Source organism: Prinia subflava, chromosome Z (genome assembly GCF_021018805.1).
Source record: "Prinia subflava isolate CZ2003 ecotype Zambia chromosome Z, Cam_Psub_1.2, whole genome shotgun sequence".
Classification (NCBI taxonomy): domain Eukaryota; kingdom Metazoa; phylum Chordata; class Aves; order Passeriformes; family Cisticolidae; genus Prinia; species Prinia subflava.
Window position 1 is genome coordinate 41,927,802 of NC_086283.1, and position 16,564 is coordinate 41,944,365.

A 16,564-nucleotide genomic window follows, 5' to 3' on the forward strand; every position below is an offset into this window, starting at 1 on the left:
CGAATGCCAGGGGCCATTGGTACACAGAAGCATTTTACAGCTGTGCTATCAATTACTGTGTAATCATGTAATCATGAAAATGGAGAATGAGCTTGAAGCTGGCAAGTTTCTGGGTACTGCACTTTTGATCAGTTCTGCGAGCTGGTTGTGATGTAAAAAATATTCTCACTTTCTCTTTATTAAACTGGTATTTTGTTTTAGTCGTGGAATTAATTTACGTCTTCAGTCCAAATAATTTATGTCTCTGTATTGCTTATTAACTACTAGGATACAGCCACCTACAACTTGCCTGCTGAGTAAAGCAGGGAGAAAGGACACACCTGCTATTGTTAGTATTTTTTTTTAAATTATTTTTTCAGTTATTAACAGCTTGCCCTCTTTTCACAGCTTTGTATGTGTTAAAAAAACAACAATAACCAACCAAACAAAAACCCACCAAAAAAAATCCCCAAACCCAATCACTGCAGTCCTGGAAGAACAATTTATATACTAGATTAAGCTCTGACTCTGCTTATAAAATGTATTTTTAGTTGTACAAACTGACCCCTTGCCCTTTCCCTGTGATACTTCTCACATGGAGAACAAACATGAAAAAATATTGAGCTTTTCTTACGAATTTGACTGAGGAGATTCTTTGGGGGAAAAGAAAGTGTTATTTATTCTGCTTCCTACAATCGCAGTGATTTCCACATGTCTGTCTGTGGTGAAGAAAAAAGACTAAGAAAATATCAGATGTCCCTATGGCTATTAAAAGAACTTTGTTCAAAGATGGCAAAAAATCGGAACTGCTGGGCTTCTTACAATGAAAAAGGAAATGTAGATAGTTTGGGTTTATGGTGCCTGTTATACTTAGGTCATTTACTTGGCTGATGTACTTTGTACGCTACTAACACTAATCTGCAGATGTCGACACAGTGTAAACACGGCTGGAAGAAGACCACGGGGAGACAAGTTTTTAAGCTTTTAATAGTAAAGCTTTGAAAACCGTAAAATACGTCACTAAAAACAAAACAAACAAACGAGCAAACCCCCCTCAAACTCAAAACATACCCCCCAAAAATTTAAAAAACCAACCCAAGGGGCTTGATTGCTGCTTTTTAACTTCAGCCCATGCTCCGTCGCTTCAGTAACTCCCGAGCGGAGGGCGAAGAGCAGGAGTAGCGGGCAGTCTGGATGATGCGAGGGGTGAAGATTAACCCGCAGCGTCGTGCTGCACGCTCAGGAAACCGCAGGGGAGCGAGCAGCAGCTCGGCGAGCGGCGCGGCAGAGCCGAGCCCCGCGCAGGACGCGGCCGCCGCGCCGCGCCGCTGGGGGGCGTCGGGGCGCTTCCGAACGAGCCGCGCCTGCGGCGGGAGCGGCCGCACGGGCCCGGGACGGGGCGGGACGGGACGGGGGGGACGCGGTCCTGGCCGCCGTCTCCCCGGCAACTCGGGCGGGCGGGAGCGGCGGGGGGAGGCCCCGGGCCCGGCCCGCCCGCGGGAGCCGCTCACCTGCCCGCGCCGCCCCCTCCGCGCACCCGCGGGCACTCGGTGCCCGAACGCCGGCCCCGCGCCCACCGCGCCCCGCCGCCGATGTCGGCGTGTCCGCGGCGGCGAGTGGCGGAGCGGGGCCCCCTCCGCGGCTGTGGAAGGTCCGCCCGCGCCCCGCCGGGTCCCGCGGCTCGGCGCTGTCGCCCGAGGCGCGCGTGCGGAGCCCCAGCGCGGGGGGAATGCGGGGAAGGAGTTTGCTGTTTCGACGGAATTTCTCGGCACACTGTTTTTCGTGGCAGGCGGAAACTCGTCCGCACGCGGCTCCCGCGCGATGCCTGTCGCAGTATCCGGCGTCGAAATGGTTACCTTTAGCAGAAAGGCTGCACAGGAACCACTCCGAGTTCTTAGTAATTCAATTAGTCAGGTTTCCAGAAGGTGGGGTTGGGTATTTTTTTGGCATGGAGGAAGAGAAGCCCTGGACGACGCCTCCCTTCTCGTGTTGCAAGCCAATCAGGTTGAGGTGTAAAAAAAAAAAAAAAAAAAAAAAAAAAAAAAAAAAAAAAAAAAAAAAAAGCGAAGGAGAAGCTGTAAGCAAACAGCAGGCTGTGTCCTGACTGGCTGCGCCGGCAAATCCCCCCCTTCCAAAGTAAACTGCATGAAAAAATCCCACATGATCAAGCAGCAGCGGCCGTGCTTCGAGCTGGTTGCCTGCACCTCCTCCTCGTCTTCATCTTTCACGCACAGCGGCGCCAGATCGGAGTCCCGCGTGTGCATGTATGTATGCGTGCTCTGTGTGTGTGCGTGTGTGTGTGTGTGTGTGTGCGTGCGTACCTCGCCATAGCGCGCACACATCTCTGCGGCTGCCCGGCGCACACACGCATGCACAGAGACAGCTCAGTACGCCAGGCTCCTAGCTTTTCCAGGTTGCTGATGTCGGATTTACACGCAGTGAAGGGACCGGTCATTGCAAAAGGGGGCGTGACTGTTTGAAGATTTTTTTTCCTCCCATAAAGCTTTTTTTTTTTTTTTTCAAAACTGACTTTTGCCTCTCCAATCCTCGTCGCTCTTTACGATCCCTCCCTGCCTGCCGCTGCATTCAAGTTTATTTATTTGCCTGCTGGCGTGTTATATTTTTTCTTGCTGCTATTGCTGCTGCTTCAGAGGGAAAAGGGGAGCAGCTGTTGGGCAAGACCGAGAAGATCTGGGGTGGTTGGGGTTTTTTTCGATCTCCTTATGTAGTCATTTGAGAGGTGGATTATTTTGCTATCACCTCCTCCCTGCTCCTTCAAACTGTTTTGTCCTTCCGCAGAAGTTGATATTCACGGGACTGGACCCTGCTTTATCTCAAAGAGGCTCCGGGAGGCTGAATCAGGAGATTTCCGCACCTCGCCGTATCGCTCCATTCCCCAAGGAGGAGAGGCCAGCCAAGACCAGCATCATCCGAGGAGTTTGCAGGCTTGATTTTGCACTTCTCCGAGATTTTGCTTTCCTCCACGCCCTCTCATAAAACAATTATTTTTACTTTCATCTCCTTGGTTTCCACGCCGCTATATTTCTTGGATTGGGCGTTCATTTTTTCCTGCCCCCCTCGTCCCCTTTTTTTTTTTTTTTTTTTTTTTTTTTTTTTTTTTTTTTTCCCCTTTGCTGTTGCTCATTCCTTGGTGCATCCACCGCCCAGGAAGAACAGGAAGGACAAGAAAACCACTCCACAAAGTCTCTTTCAAGACACTCCGTGCTGCAGAACAGGCTTCTCAACTCCATCAGCGCAGCAAGCAAACTCCTCAGGGCTTTTGCTTCTTCCCCCCTCTTCCCCTCCCTCCCAGACCCCCGTCTTTTTTCCTGTTTTTGTTTGTTGTTCATTTGCGGTGAGCGGAGGGCCAGAAAGGAAGGCACAAACTTTGTACTTTGAGATCTGCGGGTACTTCTCCTCCCGCTCCCAGCCGGCGGCCTTTAATATATTGCCAGGACCCCCCGTGGGCTTCCAGGCGAAAGATCTCCTTCCCCTCCTCCTCCCCGCTCCTCTCCCCCGTCTCCCGCTCGTTCGCTCCTTCCATCCCGGCGCTCTCCGGCCGCCAGCGCCGCCGGGGCCGCTCGCAGGGCGCGCAGGCAGCGCTGCTCTCGCCCGCCCGCCGCGCCGGCGGGCCGGTGTATGCCGTGCCGTGCTCTCCGTGCGGGACTCCCGGTGAATGAGCACCGCCCGCCGCTCGCCGCCGCCACCCCTCTCGGCCCCCACCAGCCCTTGCCGGGGTGACGCTGCCTGAGGGGCGCGGATCGCCCTCCCCGCCTGCTGCCCGCCTGCAGAGCCGGGCGGCCTCCGCTCTCGGCGGCGCGGCACGCCGCGGAGCCCACCGCCTCCGCTCTTCGCTTTTTATTCATTCACCCCACAATTCATCCCGCGCCCCGGCTCCGTTCCGCCTGCCTTCTTCCCCGCTCCTTTTTTTTCCTTTCCTTTTAAATTTCCCCCCACCCCCTCCTTCTCTTTATTTTTCCCGCATCCCGCCTCGCCGCGCCGCCGGCCGGGCGCGATGCCGCACGTGGAGATGCTGCTGCTGGCGGCCGCGGCGCTGTGGGTGTGCGTGCGCGGGCAGGAGCCCGGCGCCAAGGCGGTGGCCGACCGCTACGCCGTCTACTGGAACAGCTCCAACCCCAGGTACGCGGGGCGGCCGCGGGCGCGCTCCGGGCGGGGGGCGCGGGCGGGCAGCGGCGCTCCGGCGCCGGAGACTCGCGTCGAGAGACCGGCTGCAAGATAGGGAGGAAAACTTTTCTTTTAAGGAGGTTCAGGGCTGCAGGCAGCGATGCTGGGGCGGGTGGCGGGGGTGATTTTCTCCTGTCCTCTATGCCTTCCCTCCGAGAGTTCGCTGGGATCGGCCGCCGCCGGCCTGCAGGAGCCGGATGGATGCGCTCCCGGCGGGGGGCATGGGCGCCTCTCGCCGCGGGGCAGTCCTTGTTGCTCCCAGCCCCGCTCTGGGAGCTCGGGAGGGATCAGGGGCATAGGTAGCGGCCCCCCGGTGGTGCCCCGAAGGATTCCCTCGGCGGGCCTGGTGCCCGCCGGTAGCGGGGAGTCGGCCCCGGGCAGGGCTGTGCGCCCTCGGCGGGACCTCCGCGGCACCCCGGGTGAGGTGGTGTTCAGGGGCGGCTTTACCCGGCCTTGCCCTGCGCTGCCCGCCCGGCGGGGCCTCTGCCGGGCGGGCTGGAGGTGAGGAAGCGAGGTAGGTACGCCGTCCCGGGCCGGGGTCTGCCGGTGCCTCCGGACGCAGGACGGCGCATCGCCGGGATCCCCGCAGTCGAGGCGAGTGGTGCTGGCGCAGTCGACCCGGTCCCCTGGCGCCGGAGGGTTCCTAGCAGCAGGCTCTGAGTGCAGTTTAGCACTGGAAAGAGAGGTTTCATTTAATTTTTTTGTTTTCTGGAGTTTTCCCTCATGTTTATCATCAGAAAATTTCAGTCCTCCTCCAAATGGTATCCATGTGTTTACGTAAAAAGTCACCTGGGTATTAAATATTTTTTGCCTTTGACAGAGTGCCCGTGTCAGGCTTATCTTTTTTTTTTCCCCCTTCGGTGTGTTTTTTGTTGTTGGTTTTTTTTTTTTTTTTTTTTTTTTTTTTTCCAAACCTGTCAGTCTAGTCTAAGTAAATTTGGGGGCGTTTTATCTTAGGTTATCTCTTTTTTATGCTTCTGATACTGTTGTTTGTCTTGAGATTAGCACATTGATTTTTGTCACAGGTCATGTTTTTTAATACATCTCTCTGTTGCCTGCAGAAAACTCCACTGCTTGGTATTCCAGAGCAGGTTTAAAATAGGTGATACAGAAGTTAACTGGCAGAATTTTCAAATGCCCAGGGGTTAGCTACTTTGTCCAGCACTTTAATACTGTGCTCCTGGTCTCAACACCTCAGCAAGAAATAGTTGCGTAAAAAACTTGAGACAAAGAAACAAATTATCATGGTTAGTTATGATGAGCATCTATGATATGAAATGTCCCTCTTTACATTTTGCTCTTTCTACATGTGTTACTTGAAAAAAAACCTGCTCAGATTAAATAAAATGAAAAATTACATCTCACATCACCCATCAAAGAGCATACATCCCCCAAAATTGCTTGCCCTTAAAAAGCAGAAGCTTTATTTCTGTTATGCAAAATTAAATGTAACTGCTAGGAAAAAAAAAAAAAAAGGAAGTAACATTCTCAAATCCCACTGGGCAAAAGGAGAATCATTGAAAGAAACAGGTCTGACTAAATGCACATATTGCTGGCATAACAGTTAAAATACTTTGAAAATAGCCTTACAGTCAAAATTTTTCACTTCTGTTGACTTATGTGTGATGATCTTAGCTGTATGTAGGTTAAGACAGTTGAAGGTACAAACAATGCTTACTTAGTCGGCAGGCATTATACACTGAATTAAACTTACAAGGATTCGAGCAAATTAAATCATCTATTACTTCTATTAATGGAATCTCTTATTAATCCAACATCAAACATTAGCAGACTGCACATAAAACTTAGTTTTGTTATTCTTCCAAACAGTAGAGGAACAGTTAATTTTAAGATGTTTCTAAACCTTGTGTTTTACAAACAAACATTTCTTCTCTTAAAATATTGCTCTCTCACAATGGATATATCTATTTGGACATGTCATGTGTATTTGTGAGTTAAAAATATGAGAAAGAGCAGGGTACAGATGCAACTCTCCTTTGTTTTATACAGCATGCCAGTTCGTGTGTGCTTTCCAAGTAACACGAGCATTACAGAAAAACAGGCTAACACCTGTTTTGGTAGGTGGAGGAGACCCAAAGAAAAGAAAGCACTTCTCTTTCGAATTCGTTTTGTCAGAACCTGAGCTGAAGACAAAATCGTCTTTGGCTATCAAAATTTTTAGAGCACTTAACAATGTTGCAGGAATAACTTTGCAGTGATTCATTTTCATCTGGAGTCAGACTCAGATGAATGCATGTGGAAGTAAGCAGAGATGTTTACTTGGTGGTAACTGTTTGAAATTAGAGGACAAAATATATTGTCATTCTATAAATACAAATACTACCATTGTGATTTAGCTTACTTCTTTATTGTATTTATTCAGAATGACAAACTGCCATAGAACTAATTTATTCTTTAAAAAATGAAATATTGATCATCGTAATGATAAAGGCACTCTAAATTAAGGTTTCGTTTAAACTTTGAAGAATTTTATAATGAATATCCTTCCTTCAGATTTGATGGTTTACTTTTTGTTAGTATTAGTCTCCAGCAACTTACTGAAATACGTGAAGATTTCATTCTCATTGAAAGACACATTAACAAGTTGAGTGGCCCAGTTGATAAGTGCTCCCGGTGTGAACAGTGTTAGGTAAATAAAAAATCATGAGTGTCTAATAGCAAAATTCATATTACATTGCTTGGTTAGTTGCCAAAGTTCTGCTAGAACAGTTAGAAAGTGTATGGTCATTATTGTCAGTAGCAGAGTTGTGTATTTTTACAGAGTCAGAGTCACTTCTTGGAAATGTTTAAGGTATTGCTGTACCTTACTTTTCTCCCATATTTAATTATCAGCATACACCTCACATAAATGCTTTAGTCCAATTCCAGGTGAGAATATGCTTAGATATTAAAATTTTGAAGTATAAATAAAATAACTTTTTTTAGTAATTTTTTTTTTTGATTGGAAATGAATCCTCAAGTAAGCTCAAAAATGTGATTTCTTTTATTTGTTTATTTATGTAGGCCTAGAATTAAGTGTACATAAATTGTAACTGTTACCTTAAAGTCCATTAGTCTTTCAACACTGCTTGCATATATCTCTTCTTACATGGGACTGCAAACTATTATCATCAGGGAATATTATTCTGAATACAGTGCACAGTTATGGAATGCAGCATATTAATTTAATCTTGATTGGTAGTGTTCTTTTAATTATAATTCAGACTGAATATTGTGTACCAGGGCCAAATTTTGAAGCAGTCTACCTGCTTCATGCCTGCTACTGTTTTTAATCTTGTCACTGTTCAAGCTGAACTACTTGTTGTAATTATTGCTATGTTTTTCTGCTTGCAAGGATTATGCTTTAAGATTGTGGTTTCTATTTAGATGTTTCCCTGTAAGTTGTTTCAGTGTCAGGTTATGTAGCTTCATAAATTAGTTAGTTTCAGGGTGGCTAAAAATGCTTGAATTGCAAATCTAGTTTCTGGTCATACATAGAGGCTGTAGCTTCTAGTCTCACAAAAGCAATTTTTTTTAAAAATTAGTAGTATAATGGGAGTGGCTGCATTTTATACATGAAAATGATATACCATATCCATAGAAGAATTATTATAAAGACCTAGGATGCTGATTTGTTTTCTTTTTGTGTATTTATGTGGATAAAATCAAGAAATCAGATGGAAATTAGAGAATTTAGGTACTGAAAAGTAATTTCAACTTCAACTGGTGATTTCCCATAATTAAACTGGATACCACAATTTGGTCAGTGTTGCTAGAGGTTTTTTTTTTTTTGTTTTTTTTTTTTTTTGTTTTTTTTTTTTTAACATAGATATTTTGGGGCAACAAACAGAAAAGTGAATGGATACTTCTGGAAATTCTATGCATAGACCAGAATTTCACAGCCTGGATTTCTCAGCCCAGGTGGATTTTGTAGCTAAGTATTTAGGCACTGTTTAAGAAAAGCATTTAACATCTTTGAGCTCAATCCTTACACACCTAAGTTCTGCTGCAGTTGTGTGGGTGGATAGATGTGTGCTTAAGTGCCTCCCTGGGCCAGCCAAATTCACAGATTTAGTTTTGAGAAGCTCTGGACGTGGCAGCTCACGCACACCTGGCACTTCCTGGAGCACACTCGTGGGCTAGATGGATGTCTGAGTGTTCTGCCATCTGTTATGTGTTTGTGGATTTCACCATAGCATGTTGTTTGTGTGTGCTGAAGTCATGTGGCTGTTTTTTTGTTTGCTTTGTCTTTTTTTTTTTTTTTTTTTTTTTTCCATATAGATGTAGCTCTGCCTATGTACAGAGTTGAGGAAAGTCATGCAGAAATGGCTGGAACAGGAAGAAAGCTGTTCCACATGTTAAGAAAACTAAGAAGTTGTGGGTGAAGAAGGGTAAAGTCAAGGTGTTCACTTTGATGTTGGTATTACATAAAAGTTTCATATGTAAAGGGAAGCATAGCAGCCTAAGTACTTGGGGTATACATACACATCCTTGTATATATAATATATGTATGTTATGTATATAAACCTATTTCAAAACAGCATAGCTTGCATTTTGAGAGCATTTTAATCCAGCAGCTTGCTCTGAGAGCTGAAGAAATCTCTGACTGGTTCCTTGTAATTAAAAGATAAGTAGTAGAGCCATCAATTCTTTACACCTACTTTCTCTGCTTTTAATAGTTTCATTAACACCTTGTGTCTCCAAAAGAACGTTGGTGTTTATTTTAAAAGTGGGTGTTTGAAACAGTTTGAAACCTTCTATGGAAAAACTGCACAAAGAACAATAGTTTCACTGGCCTCCACTTTCGTATGAAGGGCACCTTGTTAAAGTGGTACCTGATCTTCATTAAATGCTTCCTATTAAATCTTTTCCAAGTGCACATAGTCAGGACATTTTGTTGCATTCTTTCTTCTAGCCCTATATGCATTTTAAGAGGGATAGATAAAGATGAGTCTTCCTTTATCTCCCCTGTTGCTATGATCCCAGCAATATACCAGCTCCATGCTGGGCTGAAAAAATGAATAAATGCAATTAATCCTTCAGGAGTCATGGTCGTTGCATTCATATGCACAGGCATGTGTAATGTGTATGGCACATGTAATGAGAATATGTATGCATTTCAATGTTTGTATGTATATACACATATCTGTGTACGTATGCATTGAAGTGTGTCATTAGGTGGTGACGTGGTGTACAGTGTATCATGAATATTGTGTGAGGGAAAAAAATCTCAAAATGAATTTTTTTAATTTTAGTGTTTAGAAAATGAATGGAATTTCCATCAAATTTCCAGGTCTAATCTTCCAGCTAATGTATTTTGTGTTAAAGTTCAAAGCAGTAATAAGAGAATTATTTGTAGATTCTGTGTTTTAGTTCTTGGCCATCTTCCCAGTTTGCTGTTTCTTCACACGCTGTTAATTCTTGGGTCATCAGGGGGGCAGGTAGATAAGCGAGCACTTGGGCACACCAATGTAAAATGAAACAGGGAAGAATTACATGAATGTGCTTTGAGAACTCTCTTAGCTTGAGTGCCTTGTGACTTCTTCTTCCAACACTGGTCTGTTGCTGGGTGGAGGACTGCAGCATTGTTGAAATACTAGACTACCAAGAAAACACATAAAGAAATTTGGTCATTGGGAACAGCTGAGAGAAGATGCTAACAAAGACACAATCTTTCCTAGTGAAATCAGTTGGTCCATGCCTTTGAGATATGCCTCCACTGCTTTGCATTATTGGTTTTCAATTTTTTTTCAATGCAGTTAGAAGTATTTTAGATCTGAGATTTTCTTCCACTAAGTACTCTTGACTCTGCTACCCAGTTCTGAGTATTGTTTTTAAAAAATATCTTTAGTCTCATGATTAATCTAACATTCCAATGTTTCTGAATGGTCTAATTCACTGTTGACAATACAAGGCCCTGTTTTGTTTAAGTTTTTGTTGCACTTGTGCTTAAAATTTAGTCAGTCAGCAGCACACCAGCATAATGAAATGAAAATGTTTGGTTTGAAATAAACAGACAAGTTATTGAAATTGCATTCTGATGGTATTACAGTTGTTATGAGAAAGCCATACTGTAAGGTACTTCAGCACAGCTGAATGGACGAATAGAATCGTTCACGCATTGGGAGTCTTCCTTGCATTTTTGCACTCTCCCTTTTCATTGTAGTCTCTCCAAGTCAGATTATGGTTGAGCTCGTTTAAAATTATGCATATTCTTTTACAGTGTGCAAACATGTATCCGATAGATATCTGAAATCCTCTTTTTGAAGAAAGTGAGTCTAGATTGTTTCATTGCAAAAGTGCAAATTCCCATGCCTATACATTTTAAAAAACAGTTTGTGTTAAAATGAAGTGTGTGAAAATATGTGTGTAGGAAAACCCCCACTGTTCTGTGAGAATTGAGATTATATTTCTCCACCATAGAATGGCAGAAAAATAAAGTAAAAGAAAAATGCACCCCAATATAGATATATTTAATCTGGGGAAACATCCTTCATATTCTGCTATTGATAGTTTAATAAAAAAAATAGATCCTAGTTTTATGAAGAAAATGAGTTTATTTTAGACTGCTGCAAAATGTAGAGACATCGTTTGGTGTCCATATTCTGTTAACTGGTATGCAAAGTGCTTTATGGCCATTTTTCTGTTTAAATGCATGACCAGTAAAAATGCTGTAAAAAGAAAAACCAGCTAACAAGAAGATGCACAAGCATCCTGTTAATTAGCAAGATCTGCTTGAACTGCTAATAGTAGTTAAAGCAAATTCTTCAGGTTCTGCAATTTTTACTTGAAATTTACTTGAAAATTCTTATTGTTACTTGCATTGTAATCTAGTTCTTCATTCTTCCTAGAAAATTCTAGGAAGAATTTTCCTATCCATGCTGACATATTGCATGGAAAAAGGACCTTAGACTCACAAAATCTGTAAATAAGTTATTTTTCGTGTTAATTTTCTTTTCTGTCATTAAGTCAGCATATTAAAATGTTCAACAGTAGTATCTGCAGTAAAAAAATCTTGTTTTATGTTTATCACTGAGTAACTTTATTTCATCAGACTTTTGGAGAATCATCTTACTTGATAGGCACCATCTTCAGGTTTTGATTACAGTCATGAAAGGGTGCAGAGTGTAGAGAAGAAATTATTTGTTTATGAATCATCTGGCGAGGCAGAAAAAAAGTGTGAGATACATTTACTTTGATGCTGGTCACCCTCTGCTAAAATGTATTTGTTTCACTCTGAAAGATAAAATTTGACATTTAAAAGGAGCATGTTTTGACAGAATATATTTTGTGCCATAATTAATGTTTGCTGTGGAGCATTGACCTTCTTTATTCATTAAAATAATATAATATTTCCACCCTGAAATGACTTCGTTTTTCTTGCTTGGGGGTGGATGCTGGCAGTAGCAGGTATGAGTGTTCACATGGTGTGAGTTGTTCATCAGTAGTAGTTGAGCACTGCAGCAGTTCCCTGGTGGGTAGCAATAAAGCACTACCTTTTTTGTTTTGTGGACTTCAAAGTTGTATTTTCATATTCATGTTACAGTTCAGGAGAAATCCTTCTCTTTACAGACATTCAAATCACATGATCTTGTTTCACAGGACTTGCTAAGAAATGTATTGTTATTATAATGCTATTACTGTACATAGGATTTTTCGTTTAAATTTTTACTTTGAATTTGTTTCAAATTTGTAAATAAATTTGTGTGTTTTTCTCAGCCTGCATCTATAAAACTGGAGCTGAAAACATTCTAACTTTTTTAATCAAAACTAAACACCATCCCCCCTGCAAATCTCTTAATGTCTAATAGTTTGTTGGTTTTGTGTGGTGTATAAATAAAATACAGATTTTTTTTTTGTGAGGAGACAAAAACCCAAAGTATTTTATTTTACTTACTGCTAATTTTGATGATGATCTTTGTAGCACAGTTGTCAGTCTTCAATATTAATTCATCAGCACTAGGTAAGGACTTCTAGGAGTTTTAATGATGTTGGGTCTCCTGCAGTTGTTAAAAGTTGTTGCAAGAAAATTTACCAATTAATGCTGTTAATGACCAGAAAAAACAGCTGCATTGGGTTTCTGTTTGATGGTTGTGGTTCTCCCCCACGCAACCCGTCCCACTTTATTTGATGTCTAATCGTATTTTTCAAAAAATAGTTATGTATTCTTACAGGCAGGGCATTTGGTGAGCAGAAGTTAACAAAGTAGGAGCTATCAATCCTGCTCTCTTTCCTATTGTTTCCAGAAAAGAAGGAAATAAAGAGAGACTCTGGAATTTGAAAGTATTGACCTTCTGACATACACACACAGCATGGTCATTGCACTGGCACACAAAGTGCCTTAAGCCACCATAATGGCAAACTGCATTTTTGAAGTCACTGATATGAGAGCCAGCTGGATGGGGGATGGACAGCCAACAGTGATTCTGCAGCTATTTGTAAGTTACCACTTTACAGCCAGACAGCTTCACTTTTATATTCTCAAACTTACCACTTTGGAATAATGTTGCTTTGTTCGGCTTAGCCAGGGATTTGTGACTGCTACATAGACTTAGAACTTTTGGTCCAGAATTGTGTGGTCATTCTTCACAGAAATCTGCTTCACAGAGTAATTTCATTCATCTGGTCATGGGGGAGGGATGAGAAACAGTGAGGGAACATTCAGATACAGCATTCTTCAAGGAAATTGTGCATCCACATTAGCTAGTAGCTTTTTAAAGGTAAAGGCAGAGATTTGGATCAAGCAGTTAAAAGCTAATTCAGACCAATGTCTGAAGATTACGTGTGGTCTCTTGGATAGGCTTTCCATGTATAGTCTGGAAAAGACCTGATATTTTATGTACTGCAACAGCTCTTACCCCTGGCCCATGTGCTTATTTATTTATTATTTGTTTACAGTTATTGCTCCAATACACTTTTACATAATTTTGGAGTTCTCCTGGGACTTAGTTTATTAAAAATTAGTGATCCATCACTAAGTGGGGTACAGTACAAATACTGGTGCTCCCAAAAGGCAGTTTTTATGCCAAACCAAAAGAAATAATAGGGATAGAAAAGCTGCCAAAAAGCGTGTCTCCCAATTGCTAATTAATCAGGCGAAAAAGCACCTCAGCAACTACAGCTGAATGTGGAACAGTTTATTGTAAATACTGAATAAAGATATGTTAAGAGGGCATAGCATCTCTTTGTTTGTAACTATGTATAATAAAAAAAAAAAAGAGTCAGCTATGTGCTGGAGCCAGTGGGGAATTCTTTTATGTTGATGGCATTGTCAGTGCATAGACTTCTTTCAAGAAACTTCATGCTATTAATAAAAAAAATTAAAGATTTTGTCGATTTTTTTCCTGTCAGTTTCTGTCTGTTTGTGGTAATTAATATCTCTAGACAACAACCAAGGCCTTAGAAAAGATGTTTTAAAAAACTTTTATCTTCACTAATCTGGATTACAAGGTATGACAGAAAAAGAACCATTGCTATGAATATCTGGTATCCAAAGCTGCCAATCACTTTTGGCATAGCTCCCATCATGGTCGCTGTGCCCATAATTAAATGCCTGTCATTAGTGTATTTTTCCATAACATTTACAATGGAAAAGGCAAGGGGTCCTTGCAGAGCTATGGCTGTCAGGGGAACAATAAAAACTAATTACACACTCTGCTGTCACCATTGTCAGCTCTGCTTTTGGGGCAAAGAACATGGGAAGTATGTGCCTAATAATTATATATATATATAAAATTATATATATACAATGCCCAATTGGGGAAATTTGGTGCTATTGAAGTCATATTTACTTGGAAGATTATTATTCTTTATTCCAAAGATTCTAATTCTAGGGTTATATTTGTCCCTTCACTTATGCCTAAGTTGCATACACTTTTTCCTTTGCTTTTGAGCCACATTTGCCTTTTTCTCGCTCTGTCTTGTGCACTTTCTGGTGAACCGAGTTTTCCAGTGAAATTACTGTGATCAAGGCCAGTATTTGTCTGTATTTATTAAATGGGTGGGAATCATCTTTTGTATGCTTTTGCTTGTGCCTTTCATAGTAACCTGGATTAGAAAAAAACCCCAAAACTGAATGAAAGCTGCTAGTTTGGATGTTCATGTTTTTTTCTGTTTCTAGCTGATAGCATGTGCTAGAACATATCTTAAGTGAAATCGGGCTAAGATTTTGGTGTACTGCAATAGTGACTTGAGCGAAATGTGCACTTGTTCCATTTATCCTTGCACACATATTTCCATATGTAAGCATAAATGTATAATTGCAATGTGAGTTATCTTAAACACTGTTCTTAAAGACTTCAAAAGAGTGAAGTTGTGCCTATGTACTAATGTACTAAAATATGTACTACTTTTTTTTCTAGCGTGTAAAATGAGCAATTTATTTAAGCATTTTTTAGGCCACTGATTTAAAAAGAATATATCCTCAAAATCAGAATTTGGAATATATTTAGGTACCAAGAGTTGTAGACAGCAGCCATATGGGATTTTTAAGACGACTTGGTGCCTAACTGTCCTAGATTTTATTTCAGCTTTTCTGCACATGTAGTTTCTTAAATACCTTCCAAAAAATGGTTCATTAAAATTGATTAAGGAAAATTGTTTAAATATGTACCCTCATTTTTTAAAGTAGAAGAAGTCAGTAGAAGCTGATGGATAGTAATGAGGAGTGGAAGTCTTTTTTTTTGCACTCTGTCTTGACAGACACTGCAAGGTGTGATTTTTTTTTTAAATACACTAGCTATTGTTGGATTTTTATTGCAGTATTTTTGGAGGTGTTCTTATCTGACTTGTTAACACAAAAAAATTCTTGAACTGCTTTGGATGGGAGTTGATTTAGGTCTTGTATGGATGATTTTATGGTGTAGTTCTGAATATGAGTTTCAGTAGTTAGGCTTGTCAATTTTTGTGAGGCTGCACAATCTGTGTGAATCGGATCTAGTGAGGGAACACAGCAGCATGGGACTGTAGAACCTTGTGGGTCTTTATCTGTTGGAGTTAATATAAGTTTTAGGCTAAAATTTTTTGAGCAGTCTTTGCAGAGTTGGGATCTCCACCTTTGGGAACGGAAGAGGGTAAAAGCAAACCTGGTTGAATAAGCAGAGTTTTGCTGTCAGCCATTTCAAAAGTGAGAATTGCCTTACTACATGTGATTAGAAGATAGACTCTAGTGAAACTCTGAGGTTTACCCTATTTAGTGTAGTACGGTTTGGTATGTGACAAAAAAAATTTAGATCATGAAGGTAAAATAAGTCAGATATAGTAGTACACCATTGGGATACTTGTGTTTTGTGTTTTCCAAAGCAGTATATGCAATGTATGGTTGTCTTCTTGATGAGATACTCCTTAAAAACCGAGTGGATCTTGTGAATGCCCAAATAGGATGGCATGATTTTCTCTCGGAAATAACTAAAGCACTGGATTCAGGAAAGAAGTCTTTATTTTCTAGAAATTCGAATAATAGCCTTCCTAGAATAAGAGAACTCCCTGGTGAATGCTACTTCTTCTTTAAATATAAAATCTTTAATATATAAACCCTGTAATTTATTACCTGTTTACCAAAATGATGAGCAGTTATTCCTGTTGTGTGGTATGTTCCTGTCATTTGGGATTGCTGAGAGGGCAATTATTCTTACGCATTTTCATTTCATGGAGTATCAAATATTACATTTTTCTTGGTTTCCAGAGGACTTGCTCTTGTCTAGTAGCTGTGAGACAGAGCATAACAAGAAGATACATCTTGAAAGAAATATGGCCTTTGTTAAATTTGAGAAGATATGTATTGATGAAATAAACTTTGTAAAATAAAGTCTTGTAAAAAATCCAATTTTAATTTTTAGGATTTTACAGGTTGTTAAACTGTATCCATCATTCATGTATTTTTTGGTGTTTTGTTGTCTCTGTGTTGGTAGATCCCATTTTAAGACATTGGGCCCAATTTAATACTATGGGCACATATTTGTAGGGAGTTGCCTCTGAAGTTTCTGGAAATCTTTGAAAATTCTATGTGTTGATTTTTAAATTGCATTTCAAAAGTGTCATGTGAATGTGAACTTTTTGTGTTACTTCACAAATGTTGTAAAGGAGTGCACAATACACAATTTTATTGAGGAACTTCCATATTAAAAGTCTTCAGAGAAACTACCTTTAAAACAAAAAAAAAAGTAGTAAGAACAGTTGCTGCAGACCACGATCATTTTGTAATATGCATACTGTGTAATACACTTACACTAATACACTTAAAAACATGACATATAAATCAGTCTCTAAAAATTTCCATTGTAGATGGGAAATTCATTAGCAGAAGGGTTGAGGGTTTTGAGAGTGTAAAAGAGATTCTTCATTGAAATAAAACCAAAATAAAAAGAACGTTGTTATTTGCAGTATCTTTAATCAAGGTGGT

The 16,564-nt window shown here is 41.2% G+C and overlaps 1 protein-coding gene across 1 annotated transcript in view; it reads left to right on the forward strand.

The window, feature by feature from the left end:
* The first annotated feature begins 3,985 nt into the window (after positions 1-3,985).
* EFNA5 (ephrin A5) overlaps positions 3,986-16,564 on the forward strand; it is a 206,367-nt gene continuing 193,788 nt past the window's right edge. Inside the window, exon 1 of the mRNA XM_063421505.1 lies at positions 3,986-4,119. Coding sequence (XP_063277575.1) covers positions 3,995-4,119 — 125 coding nt within the window. The 5' untranslated portion in view covers positions 3,986-3,994. The remainder of the gene's footprint in view (positions 4,120-16,564) is intronic.